The following is a 15,739-nucleotide window of genomic DNA, read 5'->3' as shown; positions in this document are numbered from 1 at the left end:
GATATTCATCAACTATAGAAAAAAATGTTAAAAGCATGAAGGGCTGAACACAGCCAAGAAAGCTCTGCTCACCACTGGGAAATATGCAACAGCAACAGCTACTATTCTAGGCACAGCCAACTTTTATGGGACTGACTTGTGACTGTGACTTGTGACTTCATTTTTGTGACTTGTTTTTGTAACTGTGTAGAACCCAGTTCAGCTACAGATTGATTGATTGATTGTGTGACTGCAGAAATGGATAAAAGCCCCCCATCCAAATAATGACTATCATCAGTGCAGGTAAGAAAAAAAAATAATTTTAATTTTTATCATCTACAATACTGTCTTATTTATTTTATAATACAGTACATTGCCAACAAAGGTCCGTATAGTTAAAGCTATGGTTTTCCCGGTAGTGATGTATGGAAGTGAGAGCTGGACCACAAAGAATTGGCTGATCGCCAAAGAATTGATGCTTTTGAATTATGGTGCTGGAGGAGACTCTTGAAAGTCCCATGGACTGCAAGAAGATCAAACCTATCCATTCTGAAGGAAATCAGCCCTGAGTGCTCACTGGAAGGACAGATCCTGAAGCTGAGACTCCAATACTTTGGCCACCTCATGAGAAGAGAAGACTCCCTGGAAAAGACCCTGATGTTGGGAAAGATGGAGGGCACAAGGAGAAGGGGACGACAGAGGACAAGATGCTTGGATAGTGTTCTCGAAGCTACCAGCATGAGTTTGACCAAACTGTGGGAGGCAGTGGAAGATAGAAGTGCCTGGCGTGCTCTGGTCCATGGAGTCACGAAGAGTCGGACACGACTAAATGACTAAACAACAACAACAACAACACAGTACATTGATTATTGCTTTCATTTTATGGATCAATGGTCTTGTCTTGTTAGATAGGAAAATCCATGTTAAATTGCTGTGTTAGGGGTTGTTTTTAAAAGTCTGGAATGGATTAATCCATTTTGCATTACTTTCTATGGAAAAGCATGCCTTGGTTTTAGAATGCTTTGGTTTTGGAACAGACTTCCGGAACGGATTAAGTTTGGGAACCAAGTTACCACTGTATTTGTGCTGAATCTTCCACCATTCCGTTTATTGCATGTCCTCAAATGCAAGTGTTACAAGAGAGGGAGTAAATAAATAAATAAATAAATAACCAACCAGAAGGCCCTCGGAGCTGGACCTCAGTGTCCGGGCTGAATGATGGGGGTGGAGACGTTCCTTCAGGTATGCTGGGCCGGGGCCGCTTAGGGCTTTAAAGGTCAGCGCCAACACTTTTAATTGTGCTCGGAAACATCCTGGAAGCCAATGTAGGCCTTTCAGAACCAGTGTTATATGGTCTTGGTGGTTGCTCCCAGTCACCAGTCTAGCTCCCGCATTGTGGATTAATTGTAGTTTCCGGTTCACCTTCAAAGGTAGCCCCACGTAGAGCACATTGCAGTAGTCCAAGTGGGAGATAACCAGAGCATGCACCACTCTGGCGAGACAGTCCATGGGCAGGAAGAGTCTCAGCCGGTGTACCAGATGGAGCTGGGAGACAGCTGTCCTGGACACAGATGTGACCTGCGCCTCCATGGACAGCTGTGAGTCCAAAATTACACCCAGGCTGTGCACCTGGTCCTTCAGGGGCACAGTTACCCCATTCAGGACCAGGGAGTCCCCCTCACCCACCCACCTCCTGTCCCCCCAAAACAGTACTTCTGTCTTGTCAGCCTCAATCTCTTAGCCGCCATCCATCCCCCAACCACCTGTAGACATTCACAGAGGACATTCTCCGCTATTCACCACCCACTCTCTCCATGCCATGGATAACAGAGGGAGAGGAAGGAGCAGGGTGGGGCACAAACTTAGTCTGCTTGATGGGAGACAAGCTCAGCTGCAGTGCCTCAGGGGAAACAAAGCGGAACATATAAAAGCTTGAGATGGAGAACATGAGGGATGCGGCCTTGCAACACCGTTCAACAACAAGGAGAACTAGCACACATTTCTCCCCCCTCCTCCATGGAGAAACAGGGAACATGTTGGGATACCTAGGGCCCTAAATAAGGATCCCAGTGTTGGGACAGTTGGCCTTCATTCCCTGCCAGAAAGACCATCTCCAGGCTCTCCCCCTAAGGCCCATGGGGGGGGGGGGCAGACAGCAGTGGCATAGCATGGGTGGCCAGCAGCCAGGGCCACATGGAGAGGGAGTGGGAGGAAAGGAAATGGACAGAGTACACATGGACATTCAACTGCCTAATGGCCTCTGCATCACCCAGAAGCTGCAGAGATGAGAGAAAAAGAGTTGTTCTGTTGTCTGAAGAGGTCAATTCCTGGTTCACATGGAGAAGTCATTCATTTGTTGAATGGTCTCTTTAAATTTGAAGGTTCATTATTGTTCCACAAAATGTGTATGTCTTTAAGGGCCGGAGCAAATAACGTGACCCAGTTTTACAGCTGTGAAGAAGTATAGCAGGTGCTGTTAAGTTGTGTTAATTAAGCTGTGTCAGCAATTGGGTATAGTATATAAAGAGCAGTACCTAGCTCTCTCAGTCCCCTGGGGTTGGGTTGGTGGATGGGTTATGCTTATTGTTATGTTTAGTGTAAAAGGAGTTTCTGATTTTGTTATTAAAACCTAGCTAAAGTTATTTTGCGTTCCTTGTAATGTGTGGTCTCCCCAGCACGCTTTCTGCAGCGCAACTAATCTGCAAATAGCCAACAGTTCTATTGTCTGAAGAGGTCAATTCCTGGTTCACATGTCAATTCCTGGTTCACAAGTCATTTTCAACAGAGCCCAGCAACGGAAGCACACACATCTGTATTGAGGCTGCACTGGTTGGTGAAATTTTGCACCCCTAACCATTTTGCTCCTAGAGCAACCATCCCTGTGTCCCCCCCTCCCACATACTATGCCACTATGCCACAGCCAGGACCAGGAAAAAAAGGTTTAACAAAGGAATGGTTCCAAGCATTTCTCCACAAAGTTAAGGCCAAACAAGTACAAGCTGAATGCAATTCTACTTTTCCTATCTGGACATATAACATTGATGACTTACAGCAGGCTTCCTCAACCTCGGCCCTCCAGATGTTTTTGGCCTACAACTCCCATGATCCCTAGCTAGCAGGACCAGTGGTCAGGGATGATGGGAATTGTAGTCTCAAAACATCTGGAGGGCCGAGGTTGAGGAAGCCTGCCTTACAGCATGTCTGATTTGCCTAATCTTGGGGTAGTTGATTCTCATGAGAATAAGAGATTATGTTTATATTTTGTGCATACCAGTTATCAAAGTCACCAGGCTACCCCAGAGCTTCATCTCTTCAAATGACACAGATCACCCATGCAAATGTTCTGCAGCCTCTTTAATCCAGCCCTGGCAAATGGGACTAATTTGGAGAGGGAAACCTCTGTTGAAGTGGCCGGAAACATGTACCTTCCTCATTTTAGTATGCTGTTAGCCAAAAATATAGAAACTGTTATAAGACAAATCTGCTCCTTTTCCCTTCTGGGGTACCCAAGAGCCCGTATAGAGTCCTTATGTAGGTTCTCTATCGGTAGGAGAAAATAACAGAGGGCAGCCAGAGAACATTAAGAAGCAAAACAACTGGTAAGCAAGATCTTTATTAAACTGTTGCGACAGGGTCTCACATCCCCACACCCCCACTCCGGAGGGAGGAGGAACCTAGAACAATGGTGTGCAAGCCCTTATATAGGCTTTTGAAATTGCCACCCTGTAGCTCAAGACCCCCCCCCCCATACATCCTACATACATCACAGAAGGGGCGGTCTACAGCAGAGTCCTTTCTGGCAAGAAACATGTTAATGCATTTACCTGGATAGCCTGGCTATTCTTTTGTGATGATAAATACTTAATTCCTGAGTCCAGGTCACAGGCTCACCCTGTTCATACCCAAATGTGCCCTTAAGGCAGGAGTTGTGAGCACAGAGACAGTGGGGAGGCTTTTCCCATTTCCATCCAAACAGAAGAAGAGGAGGAGGAGTTTGGATTTGATACCCCACTTTATCACTACCCTAAGGAGTCTCAAAGTGGCCAACAATTTCCTTTCCCTTCCTCCCCCACAACAAACACTCTGTGAGGTGAGTGAGGCTGAGAGACTTCAGAGAAATGTGACTAGCCCAAGGTCACCCAGCAGCTGCATGTGGAAGAGCGAGGAAGTGAACCCGGTTCACCAGATTACAAGTCTACTGCTCTTAACCACTACACCACACTGCAGAGGAACATGTGAGGTCACTGAAAGAGTCAAAATGGCTTTAGGACTCAGTTACAGATAGGTAGCCGTGTTGGTCTGCCATAGTCAAAATAAAAAATTCACTGTATCTGAAGAAGTGTGCATGCACACGAAAGCTCATACCAAGAACTAACTTAGTTGGTCTTTAAGGTGCTACTGGAAGGAATTTTTTATTTTGGCTTTAGGACTGTTTTCCTGTACTGTTTCAGACATGTGGTTTATATATTTGTGTATGTGTTTGCCTGGTGCATTTATGAACATTTGTTTTATGTCTTAGATCTTATAATCTCATAACAGAAACTAACAGAAAGTGCATCCAAGTCGCAATGCAGACAGAAAAATGCTGGTTGCCGATAGAAGCTAATCTTCTTGCCACACACAACTTTGGATCCTTGGCCCAATGTCAAGCTGCTGATTCATCCTGTTCCCCTGCTCCCATTTTGCTCTGCAGTTTGCAAACGAATTTGAAAGTCTCCCACTTTGCTGCTGGCTGGAGTTAACGGTGAGAAGTCATGGAAGTAGATGTTGCAACCAGTACTGAAAGAGTTTTGCTTGGGGAGGTCACTGCACTACATGCCAATTTATTTTGTTATAAAATCTTGTGTTTCTGGCCTATGTTCCAGAAGACCCATGGCACTAAGTGGGAAGGAAGCTATGCATTATTTGCCCAAGCAACAACTGCCTCTACCCCTCCCTTTCTCAGATATGTTTTAAGGGAGATGGAGTATTATTTTATCCAGAGTTCTGGAGGGGAGAAGTTGCGTTTGGATGGTATCTGTGTGAGCCAGGATGGAATGCAGGGCCTCAGATGGGAAATAAAGGAGAGACGCCTTCTAAATTTAAACAGCCTGTTCCCAAAAGTAATTCTGGTTGTACAGTTACATAAAGTCCAGTGGCTGACAGATGAAAAACAGGCACGCTGCTGTAACACTCCCATCTACGAAACATGAGCCTCACGTTACTGGGGATGAACTCCTCCAGTGTTTACATCTTCATTTACTGTAATACAGCTGCTTCTTCACTCTCATCCAACCCACGCACCCTCCCAGCAATGGGGCGGGGGGAGAATGAGATTATGTATGTTGTTTGTTATCGTTAAAAATCTATATGGCCCAGAGAAGGGGAAGTGGGGTGTGTGTGTGTGTGTGTGTGTGTGTGTGTGTGTGTGTGTGAAATCAACGTCAGATAAAATGTTTCCACAAACCAAAGTAGACCTCAGAAACTGAGAAACTAGCAAGCTGTGTGCATTCCATGGCGCCTTAGGGTAGTGATGTGTGAACATGTCTTAATCCTTCTGCCATTCATTTTCATCCTGTGTTTTTTTCATTCTCCTGCAATTGGTCTGTTTTGCACAAGAGTTTCTTCCATTCACTGACACAGAAATATACCTTCTTCTCCACCTTTTTTTGTTTTGCAAATATTGCGGGTACACGATAGACCTTCATATCTCAGTCATCAACAGGTACTGTTACAAATCTATTGCCTTCTCAGCATGTTCCCTTTCAAACATAATTAATTTCCAGAGTGGCAGCCCTTTTAAGCAGAGAAAACAACACAGATTCTTCTGGCACCTAAAATACAAAATGAAACAGCTAATGGCCCATCACAAAGCCATTAGCAACAGCCATCCTAATCACATCTACTCAGAATTAAATCCCATGGAATTGAATCGAGCTGACCCCAGGAAAGTGGAGCTAGAACTGCAGCCTTGCTTACTTGATTTCATTGTTCAGTCTAAACCAGGCATGTCCAAAGTCCGTTTTGGGGGCCTAATCCAGCCCGCCATTCGGTTTATTTTTTTAAAAAAAAATGATATTTTATTAAATTTTGACGAAGAAAAGTTACAGAACAATAAACACAAAAATTAAAAACACAAAAAGATACAAAAGCCACAGTTTAACATAAAAAAGTAAAGATAAAAAAGAAAAAAGAAAAAATATAAAAATCCCTCATTTCAATTTCTCACCATTCATTTACTTATTTCCCTGACTTCCACCCACCTCCCTTTTTTGTATTCCATTTAAAAGTTGGTTCAGCAAATTCATACCCTCTTATTTTACCCATAGTTATTAATCCTCATATGTTATCACTTCAGGTTTAGATCTAATATCGATCCATTCTTACAAGTTCTTATTTTATCTTATTACTAAAACTTCATTACCATTTAAAAAAAGAAAAAAAAGAAAAAGAAATTTCACAGCTCAATTTCCCATTAGTTTCTTTAACCTTATCTTACCTTCTAAACCTTAAAATTTTCAAATTTTAAACTGTAATTAAACAGCCTGCCATTCGGTTTAATCTGGCCCCTGTGGCAGTTTATTTCCTAGGTAAAATCCTAAAAAAACCTCAACAACTTCAACCCTAAAAAAAGCTCAAGAACCTCAATCCTAAAAAAAGGTTAACAACTTTGGTTGGCCCATCGGTCGGCCCTCATGGCCCTTCACTTCATCAAATCTGGCCCTCTTTGAAAGAAGTTTGGACACCACTGGCTAAAGTCTGTGCTATTTTTCTAGAAAAAGAGGTGCCGGAGCTCACAACGAACTTCTCCCTTGTTCTCTAACACTGGCAATGGACTCTGAGAGGTGGGCTCTGGCTGAAAAAAAGTATTTGTAAAGAATAGTTGACATTTTGTTCATGCCCTGGATTGTAGGCATATTAAATATTTTACAAGCACTCTAATGTGACTTATTAAAGTCATTTTTGTAATACAGCGGTACCTCGGGTTATGAACTTAATTCGTTCCGGAGGTCCGTTCTTAACCCAAAACCATTCTTAACCTGAGGCGTGCTTTCACTAATGTGGCCTCTTGCTGCTGCAGCGCCACCAGCATGCAATTTCTATTCTCATCCTGGGGCAAAGTTCGCAACCCAGAGCAACTACTTCCGGATTAGCAGAGTTTGTAACCCGAAGCGTTTGTAACCTGAGGTACTTCATAAATGTGTATTTTATGTAGGAATAGCCGTGTTTGCCTCTGCTGAAACATAACGCTTCAATGAACTTATACTTTAAATATTTGTAGTAAATATGACTTTATGTTTGGCACCTTGAAACCCTCAGGTTTTAACTGAAGAGGAGCATAGGCAGAGTCAACAGGTTACTCCATACTCTCCAACATTTATCCGATGAAAACAGTCCTAAGGAAAAGCGGGATATTGAAAAACAGGATAGCTTCTGTAAATGCGGGACTGTCCCTGGAAAACAGGGACACTTGGAGGGTCTGCATGTTTGTGTGCATGTTGTGTACAGCCCTATTATGTTATGTACGCTATGGCAGACTTGTCACTGAAGAGGAGAGAGATCAAGTGAAGCACTTTATCAGCCAGGATGAGAGACTGGGCGGAATGCAGACAGAGGACACTGGAAGCAGCAGTGTGCAGAGGAGAAGGGTCCCCAGCCAGGAGTGTTGGTGGTGTAGACAGGCAGCATTTTTCGCAGAAGGGGCTGCGTAGCATTCCCTGACTGTGGACAGTGTGTAAGTGTAAACACCAGCAAAAACAGCCATCCCCTTGCTATGCTCGCAGACGCTGGGCACAGCACAACCTCTGGCTGCAAACCTTTCATTCGCAGCAACTGCAAAGCAAAAAAGAAGAGTCAGAGTCATGTCTCATGGATCCTTCATTTGCTTTTGTTTTTCTTTAATCTCTGCACACGGCGTTCTGTTCTGAGCTCCGTTAAGCTCCGGTCAGTGTCATTGCCTTGGTGTAAGCCGAAACCTTCGGTAGAATTAAATCTGATCTACTCTGCTGTAAAGCCAATGAATTTTCTTTGGGCTCTTTCTAGTTCTCTTGAACTCCCTGGACTTCTAGGCCCCATCTGGGCTATCCATTTTAAGCAGTATCGAGTCGCTTTAAACATCCACAGATTCCTCCAAAGAATCCTGGGAACTGTCATTTGTTAAGGGTGCTGAAAGGAGACTCCTGTCCCCCTACAATTCCCAGAATAGTTGAACAATCCATCCCTCTTTTCAGGAAACTCTGGGAACTGTATCTGGGAAGTAGAGGGAATAAGGAGTTTGCTAAGAACTCTCAGCACCCTTAACAAACTACAGTTTCCAGGATTCTTTGGAAGAAGCCAGGAATGTTATGGTGCCAAAAGATAGACGTAATATATTACAAGGACAGGAAGAAACATTACGGACAGAATAACTGCCACACACAGGAAGAACAAGGAGAGACTTTGAATGCTTCACCTGTAGCTTCATAAATCATTGAATGTGTCAATACGAATGGAAGTCATTAAAACTGCAGTTGCGGTATAAGGGATTGTTATTTTGACTGGAGTGTAACTGAAATTTATAAGATTTTGGAATGCGGAAATAAAGTAAATCATCCAACCATCAATTCTAGCATGTGGGGTAGGGTGGAGCACCCAAATTGTACAATTTGGCATCTGAATGATTGGTATTACTAATTGTATTATAATTTGGCATTGTTATAATGAGGCTGTTATTGTAACTGAAAACTTATAAAAATTATTATCAAAAAAAGAGTACTGTTTATAGTGGTATGATACTGCTTTAGCCCTGCTGCTGAACAGAGTTTTTGGAAAAAGGAGTAAGTTACAGCAGCACGATTTACCCTCGTTTAAATTGCAATAGCTTCTTAGAGTTTATGTTGCTCACTCTGTACCACAAACCCATGGATGGCACTTCTCTTGATTCATCCTCATGTGGAAAAGAAATCCATCACCATTCAACAACAAATGCAATAAAAAATAAGCATTTAAAGCAGTATCACGCCACCTTAAAGAGTTGCGGCTTCCCAAAAGCACAGAACTACAATTTGCAAAATTCCCACAAAAGAGAAGTCGACTATTGAACCATTATGGTTCAATAAGCTCTGTGCTCTGTAGCTCTGTGAGGAAAATAGGGGTTCTCCTAGCAGCACTTGGCAACCTTAACAAACTACAGCTCCCGGGATTCTTTGGGGGAAGTCATGACTGTTTAAAGCGGCATGATACTGTCTTAAACATATAGTGCAAATGGAGCTGTGTACTAGATTCTTAATTTTAGGGTTGTGGGTTCAAGGCCCATATTGGGCAAAAGATTCCTGCCTTCCCGGGGGGGGGGGTGTGTGGACTTGATGCTCCTGTGGTATCTTCCAACTGATTCATGTCAGTTGAATTCAGCTCTCTTCCTCAGCTTTGTTCCCTACTGACTTACCTTCTACTGATTCCAGAATGCCTGTAATGTGAACGCAATGGTCCTCTGTTCCAGTACAATCCATGGACCCTTCAGCTTCACACGAATGTGAATCCTTCGCATAGCAAGCTGGGCAGGTGAAGCCATTCCTTGTAGTATTGACTGGGGGTACTGGGAGGAAGGAGAGGGAATACAATCACAGGAGTCAGAATGCAACAGAACGAACCCAAGAAAGGATGGATCAATGAACCACCCAAAGCCCACACTATTCAATGCCTTTCCTCCCAGGCTTCAGCAGGTAGAAACACATCTGTAGCAAGTTCCACTGGGATGAGCAGGGCTAGGATCCAGCAGATCTCTGCCTGAGCTGGCAGTTTCCTGGCATAGCCAGGCGGCGCTAGCTTAGCTCCCTCATCTTCACCTCAGCCAGAGATATGACAGCATTTCTCTTCCATCCTGGCTCAGCCAGACGCCAGTTGGGTGAACTGAGCTGGGTGAAGGCTGGACCAAAGAGGGGAGAGTTAAGCTGGATCCTAAGCCCAATCAGCTTGGTCATGTGACCTGGCAACATGGCATAAATTAAGCAGAAAAAAGGGTACAGTAACTCAAACCCTATTTTACAGGTTTGTGTTCCCCACTGCCAGGCTTAGGTCATCTCAGCCAACCATAGCATCTGAATCAAATTTGTATTTTGTGTGCTTTCTGCTGGCTTAATTTACACTGGACCCGTTTAACAACCACTTCTTTGGTGTACAATTAGTCCTCTGCAGGAGGGGGAATTTGGTCTGTTTTTGTTTTATTTTGTATTCTTAGTTTCTAGTTTTCTGTTGTGAACCACCCCGGGGTCTTCAATTGAAGGGCAATACAGTCGTACCTTGGAAGTCGAACAGAATCCGTTCTGGAGGTCCGTTCGACTTCCAAAACGTTCAGAAACCAAACCGCAGCTTCTGATTGGCTGCAAGGAAGCTCCTGCAGCCAATCGGAAACCACGGAAGCCCATTGTACGTTTAGCTTCTGAAAATCGTTCGAAAACCGGAACGCTCACTTCTGCACTTCCAGGTTTCGCTCGTTCGGGAGCTGATTTGTTCAGGAGCCAAGGTGTTTGACATCCAAGGTATGACTGTATACAAATTTAATAAATAATAATAAAATGAAGATGATGATGGTGGTGAAGGAAGAGTTGCAGCGTGACTATGGTACCCACGGTTGTTTATCCATTTTGCAAATATGCCTGGGGGCTTCAAAAAGGTTGCCAGCCCCCTGCTTTAAAATAAGCAAAAGAACTCTATGGAGTCCTTGTCATTTAGTACAGCGCCCCCTTCAGGCCTGGAGGTGCATCTTCAAAGCCAGGCAAGTACAGGAGATACGTACATTTAGCCAGTTGCTTCTGGCAGCTCTCTCTCTTACAGCACACGGCGCTTCTTCGCAGCATGATCCCAGGCCCAACAGTCATGGTCCGGATGCCAGCTTTGCAAGCTCTGTGCCCAGTGCAGGACTTCAAGGAACCTGTAAATGCCACAACGCCTAGGCGAAGAAAGAAAGAGTTTGAAAAGAGAAGGATAAGCTGATAGGTCAGTGCAGGGCTGGGCAGAAGGTGAATCAGAATTAACTATGAGGTCTCCAGAGGTCCGTTCACACATTACACTGAACTGTCTCTGCGCATGTGTAAGTGTACATGTTGATTTTTAATGTTTGACATTTTATTAAGTTTTCATATATGCTGGAAGCTGCCCAGGGTAGCTGGGGAAACCCAGGAAGATGGGTGGAGTATAATAATAATAATAACAACAATAATAATAATAATTAATAATAATTTATTGCTTATACCCCGCCCATCTGTCTGGGTTTCCCCAGCCGCTCTGGGTGGCTCCCAACATAATATTAAAAAGACGATAAAACATCAAATGTTAAAAACTTCCCTAAAACGGGCTGCCTTCGGATGCTTTCTAAAAGTCAGGTAGTTGTTTATTTCCTTGACATCTGATGGGAAAAAGAGGGGGCAAATTGCATTAGAAACATTATTTCCATATATGCCAAGAAATCTGTTGAATCCTAATGGTTTTATTATCAAAATAAAAATCAGACGGTATTACAGGCATACCTCATGTTACGTTTGCTTCATGTTACTTTTTTCAGGTTACGTCCCGCTGCAACCCGGAAGTACCGGAAAGGGTTACTTCTGTGTTTCGCCGCTCACGCATGTGCAGAAGCGCTAAATCACGCAGTGCACCTGTGCAGATACAGCACTTCAGGTTGTGGGCTTTTCATGTTGCAAACAGGCCTCCGGAACGGATCCCATTCGCAACCAGAAGTACCTCTGTAATGCTAAGAAGCAGTGACACCTGCTGGACAAATATCAGAAGATAGATTTGTATGGTTGAGCGCAGTAACAGTCTGGATTCTTCTTGGCAGTATGAGCTGCGGTTAATTAATTCAGGATTACTTGTTTTAGGGTCAAAAAGACTGAATGTAAATTAAGGAGTGAATGTATGTTAATTTATGTTGAGCTATGTTAATTTATTTCGCAAATTTCTACGCTGCTTTTCAGCAACAGAAAGTTCACATAGCCAAAGGTGGCTTACACAGTAGCATAGCGTGGGGGGTGCAGGGGGGGCCGGCCGCACCGGGCGCAACACCTGGGGGTTAGGGTTAGGGGGCGCAAATCCACGGGTTAGGGGGCGCAAATCCACGGGTTAGGAGGCGCAAATTACTTGCCTTGCCCTGGGTGCTGACAACCCACGCTACGCCACTGGGCTTACAAACCTGTTCTAATAATGCTGTTTAAAATCTGAGGACAGGTGGGCTTTCCTGTGAAGATCTTCCACCCTTAAAGCAAAAGAAGAGACTCTCCCATCTTATGCCTGGCAGCTTACACAGTTTTGGACTGTCTTGGAGAGCAACCCCTCCCTGTCCTCTCCTCCTAAAGACCAAAATTAGGAATGGCTCAGAGAGTGTCCAGGCCAGGAGGACAGGGCTATAATAAATATATCTCCTGTCCACTCTCACCAACCCTGCTAGTTTGGAGCACAGGGTTATGAGTTTTGGAAGCAGTCAGAACAATAACATAAACAACCAGTTATACATTGATACTAAACTCCCAGTGCTGGTCCTTTTTTATGCAATTGAAGAAAGCATCCCTATCTATCTGAAATCTTTAATGATGATGATGACGACTGCTGCAAAAACAGTACGGTGTGAAAAACGGGGGTAAATCCATAAGCCCCACCTTTAAGGGAGCAATTGCAGAAATATTTAGAAATGGCAGACCAACTGATTTAGCTCATAGGAGAAAGGCGACTTTTCAGCTCAGTGAGTTGGTAGAAAGACAGGCTTGCTTCATCAATTGCTGGAATGAAAATTATGGAAAGGTAAGTCTTGAAAGACGTCTTTCTTTCTTTCTTTCTTTCTTTCTTTCTTTCTTTCTTTCTTTCTTTCTTTCTTGTAAATAACGGTTTATATACAGTTTGACATAGTGTTTATTGACTAACAATAAAAACAGATAGGCTATATAAGAGAAATCGATCAGCAACTGTGAGCCTCATCTCCTTTGCCTACCCAGGGTGGTCTCCCCTAAAATGCTTGCGCAAGTGTCTTCCCCCAGAAAGCAAGGTTGCATCTTCCCATGGCACATCTCCCCGCCCGCAATGCAGACTTCACAAGACATCAGATCTGCTGGAGACACAAATAAGCAGCAAATGCAGTTGGAGCTAACTTCACAGAATCACATTCACAGTCACATATTGCTTTTCAGCTGCTGAACACACCCTGCCATCCTACCCAAAGTGCCTCAAGTTGCTACCTTATCCAAGAGGAAGCCTGTTTCTCTTATGGGAGCCTTGATGTCTCGCAGGGCTTTGACGAACCATTAAGTAAAATAAGCACGTGCTTTGGGCATCAAGGGAAGGGAGCACCACAGAAATTTCCCACTGCTGGATTTTTAGCATTAACGGTCACAAATTTCTCAGCTAAGAGTTCATTTTCTCAGTTGAATTGTATTAAAAATCCCAACAGAACAACTATGCAACAAGGCAGGCTGGATGCCTTTTCTCTGCAAAATCCAGAAGCGGACGTTTCAACGTAAGATTAGTTTTGAGGATCTGGTCAAAGGCTTTGCAATTAGAAAAAGCAGGAGAATATTTTTTCCAAATATAAATAAAATGGAAGTATACAAAAATAAAGGTTTCGTTTAATTTCAAATATTTTTTTTTGCTTATTATTGATTATATTTTGAATTAGCTATATTTGGGGGCACCAAAATCTTTTAGGGCCTCTCAAGGTCTTAATCTGGCCCTGATGTCTTAAGACTTAAGCGTTTAACTGCAAAGTATGGTTTCATCTGGACTCTTTCACCTCCGATCCTTATTCTCTCTTGGTTGCACATTTTATTAGGTGCTTCCTGCGTTTCCCCCTTTTCTTATCTCAACATACGTTATTGTTTACTCATTGCTCTTGCCATGTTCATGATCCTTGCCTTTGCCTGCCTTTCAGAAGCTTGTAATTATTCATATCCTCTTTGTGTGCTTACTGTGATGCCTGTGCCATTCGTTATCTCCTTTATGTGTCCTTGTTTCTTCTAGATGCTGTACACCTGTTAGAATGAGAATAAGCACCTGATTTTAAAAGAGGAAATTAAAGCCTTTTTCTTCTCCTGACAGGGAGACAAAATCCCTGAGGAAAGCTTCAGAGGTGGCTACTGAAGTAGAGACATAGACCCACATTTTCCAAAGCAATTTGGGAACCGAAGCCATCCTTTGAAATTTGCACTGCTGCACAGATTTCTAGCCACATGATGTGTACAGAAATGCATATACTGGGATAAAGTGTACATAAGAACAGACACGTCAGTGAAAAAAATATACAAAAACGCTTCGTAACGGGGGGAAATGACTTTGCAAGAATGTGTCTGTTAGGGGAAAGTGCATATAAACATACATATAATGAGAGGGGTTCTCAGCAAAATGACGACAAATTTCCGTGGGGATTCAGGAAAAGAATTTGCAAACCGTTGTAGGAATGTGGAGAACCGAGCTTAAAACAGGAAAAACGAGAAGCTGAAATTGACAGGTCCGCCCATCCCTATCCTCAAGTCAAAGGAGCAGGGCCTTTTAAAAAACTGGTGACAAATGGACAATACCCAAAGCTCCTTCAACCCAAAATTGTGCCCAAAATGGCCGCAGTGCTCTTAGAGCGAGAAATGGGATGCCTTGGTTTTTTCCAGGACAATTGCAAGGAATGCCACCTGGGCCTTTGGTAGCAGAGCAGGTGAAAATTTTGAGAAGGGCATCATTCAAGCTGCAGGCATGAAAACTGCCAAATTCCCCTCTTTCTCTGCCATTGTTAAAAGCACCAGAGCCTTCCCCCCCTTCCCCTATCTCTGAGGCCTAGTTTTCACTAAGGTGGTCACAATGTCTTGGCTGGGGATGTGCGCAAGTTTTGTTTGGGTTTGTATATTTGACCTACCTCATTTGCTCTTCCCAGACGAATGCACAAAGCAAAATCTACCACTCTCAAGGTTGCACGTCTCAACATTTTCTGACGCAGAAAACCAAAGGTCTGAATTGCTACAGACCAGCTTTCTCCAATAAAATATTTGAGGGGTCCACCCCCCCCAAAAAAAGTTGATGGGCATTGCCATTTAAATGGTGTGTGCATGCCATATTTTGTGATGTGGGACAGGGCTCATCCAGGCCTCTCCCAATATTTTATTCAAGTTGGCACCTCTGTACAGAAACACTTTCTTGCTCCTTTCGCCACCTCCCCACCTCACTTCCAAAGCTCTTATCTTCCCATGCCACCTCCCAAATCTGCTTCTGTTTCTCAGCTGCAAAACAGATTTTGCATAGTGTTTACCTGCTGTCACCAGAGCAGAGAAGATGGAAAAGGCAAAGCAGGTGTGCATGGTGCTCATCCGTGCTCAGGCTGGGACTGAGGGCTTCGTACAGCAGAAAAGAACAAGTTCCCCACAGTGACAATTTATGGGTAGGGTGCAGATTACATTTCAGACGGGACCGTGTGTATAGCTTAAGGTGATCCTCCCTGGCCATCTCTGGTCCTAGCCAGAGCCAGCCATAAAATGAAGTGCAAACAATGAATCATGCAGGTTCCCTGGATGCCAGGGTGATGCTGTGAGAGCAGAAACAGTATAATAATGTTGTTATGGACCTTTATTACCACATGCAAGGCAAAAAAGCAAGAATTAGGCAAACAGAGGAGCCCATGGGAGTGAGTGTTGTTTTTTCCCCATAGTTCTTTCCTGGTACTTTCCTCGATGTCCATTTATTACAAAAAAAGCTGTTCACTTGACCCTGTTGTACAGAAGAGAAGAGTCATTCAAATTCAAAAACAGGCTCACAGAATCATAGAGTTTGGAAGTTACCT

At 43.6% G+C, this 15,739-nt stretch overlaps 1 protein-coding gene and 1 long non-coding RNA gene across 2 annotated transcripts; one reads left to right on the top strand and one right to left on the bottom strand.

The window, feature by feature from the left end:
- The first annotated feature begins 6 nt into the window (after nt 1-6).
- On the top strand, nt 7-7,405 carry LOC308590175. Its single transcript, XR_014009703.1, has 3 exons — nt 7-282; nt 4,499-4,723; nt 7,279-7,405. It is a non-coding gene; the product is annotated as an uncharacterized lncRNA (long non-coding RNA).
- A 114-nt stretch (nt 7,406-7,519) lies between these two features.
- Nucleotides 7,520-15,609, bottom strand: LOC308590129 (phospholipase A2 inhibitor and Ly6/PLAUR domain-containing protein-like; the record flags this gene model as incomplete). The annotated part of the gene is made up of 6 exons (XM_081199844.1): nt 15,212-15,609; nt 13,887-13,949; nt 12,917-13,033; nt 10,733-10,885; nt 9,383-9,532; nt 7,520-7,791 (listed from the first exon to the last, which is right to left on the bottom strand). The coding sequence occupies exons 1-6, from the start codon at nt 15,267-15,269 to the stop codon at nt 7,520-7,522; spliced, it is 813 nt and encodes a 270-aa protein (XP_081055970.1). The 5' UTR covers nt 15,270-15,609.
- Nucleotides 15,610-15,739: the final 130 nt, after the last annotated feature.

Source organism: Podarcis bocagei, assembly GCF_964188305.1.
Source record: "Podarcis bocagei genome assembly, chromosome: 7".
In the NCBI taxonomy this organism is placed as follows: Eukaryota; Metazoa; Chordata; class Lepidosauria; order Squamata; family Lacertidae; genus Podarcis; species Podarcis bocagei.
Note: the sequence above shows the minus strand (reverse complement) of the source record. Positions and strands in the feature narration are given on the sequence as shown.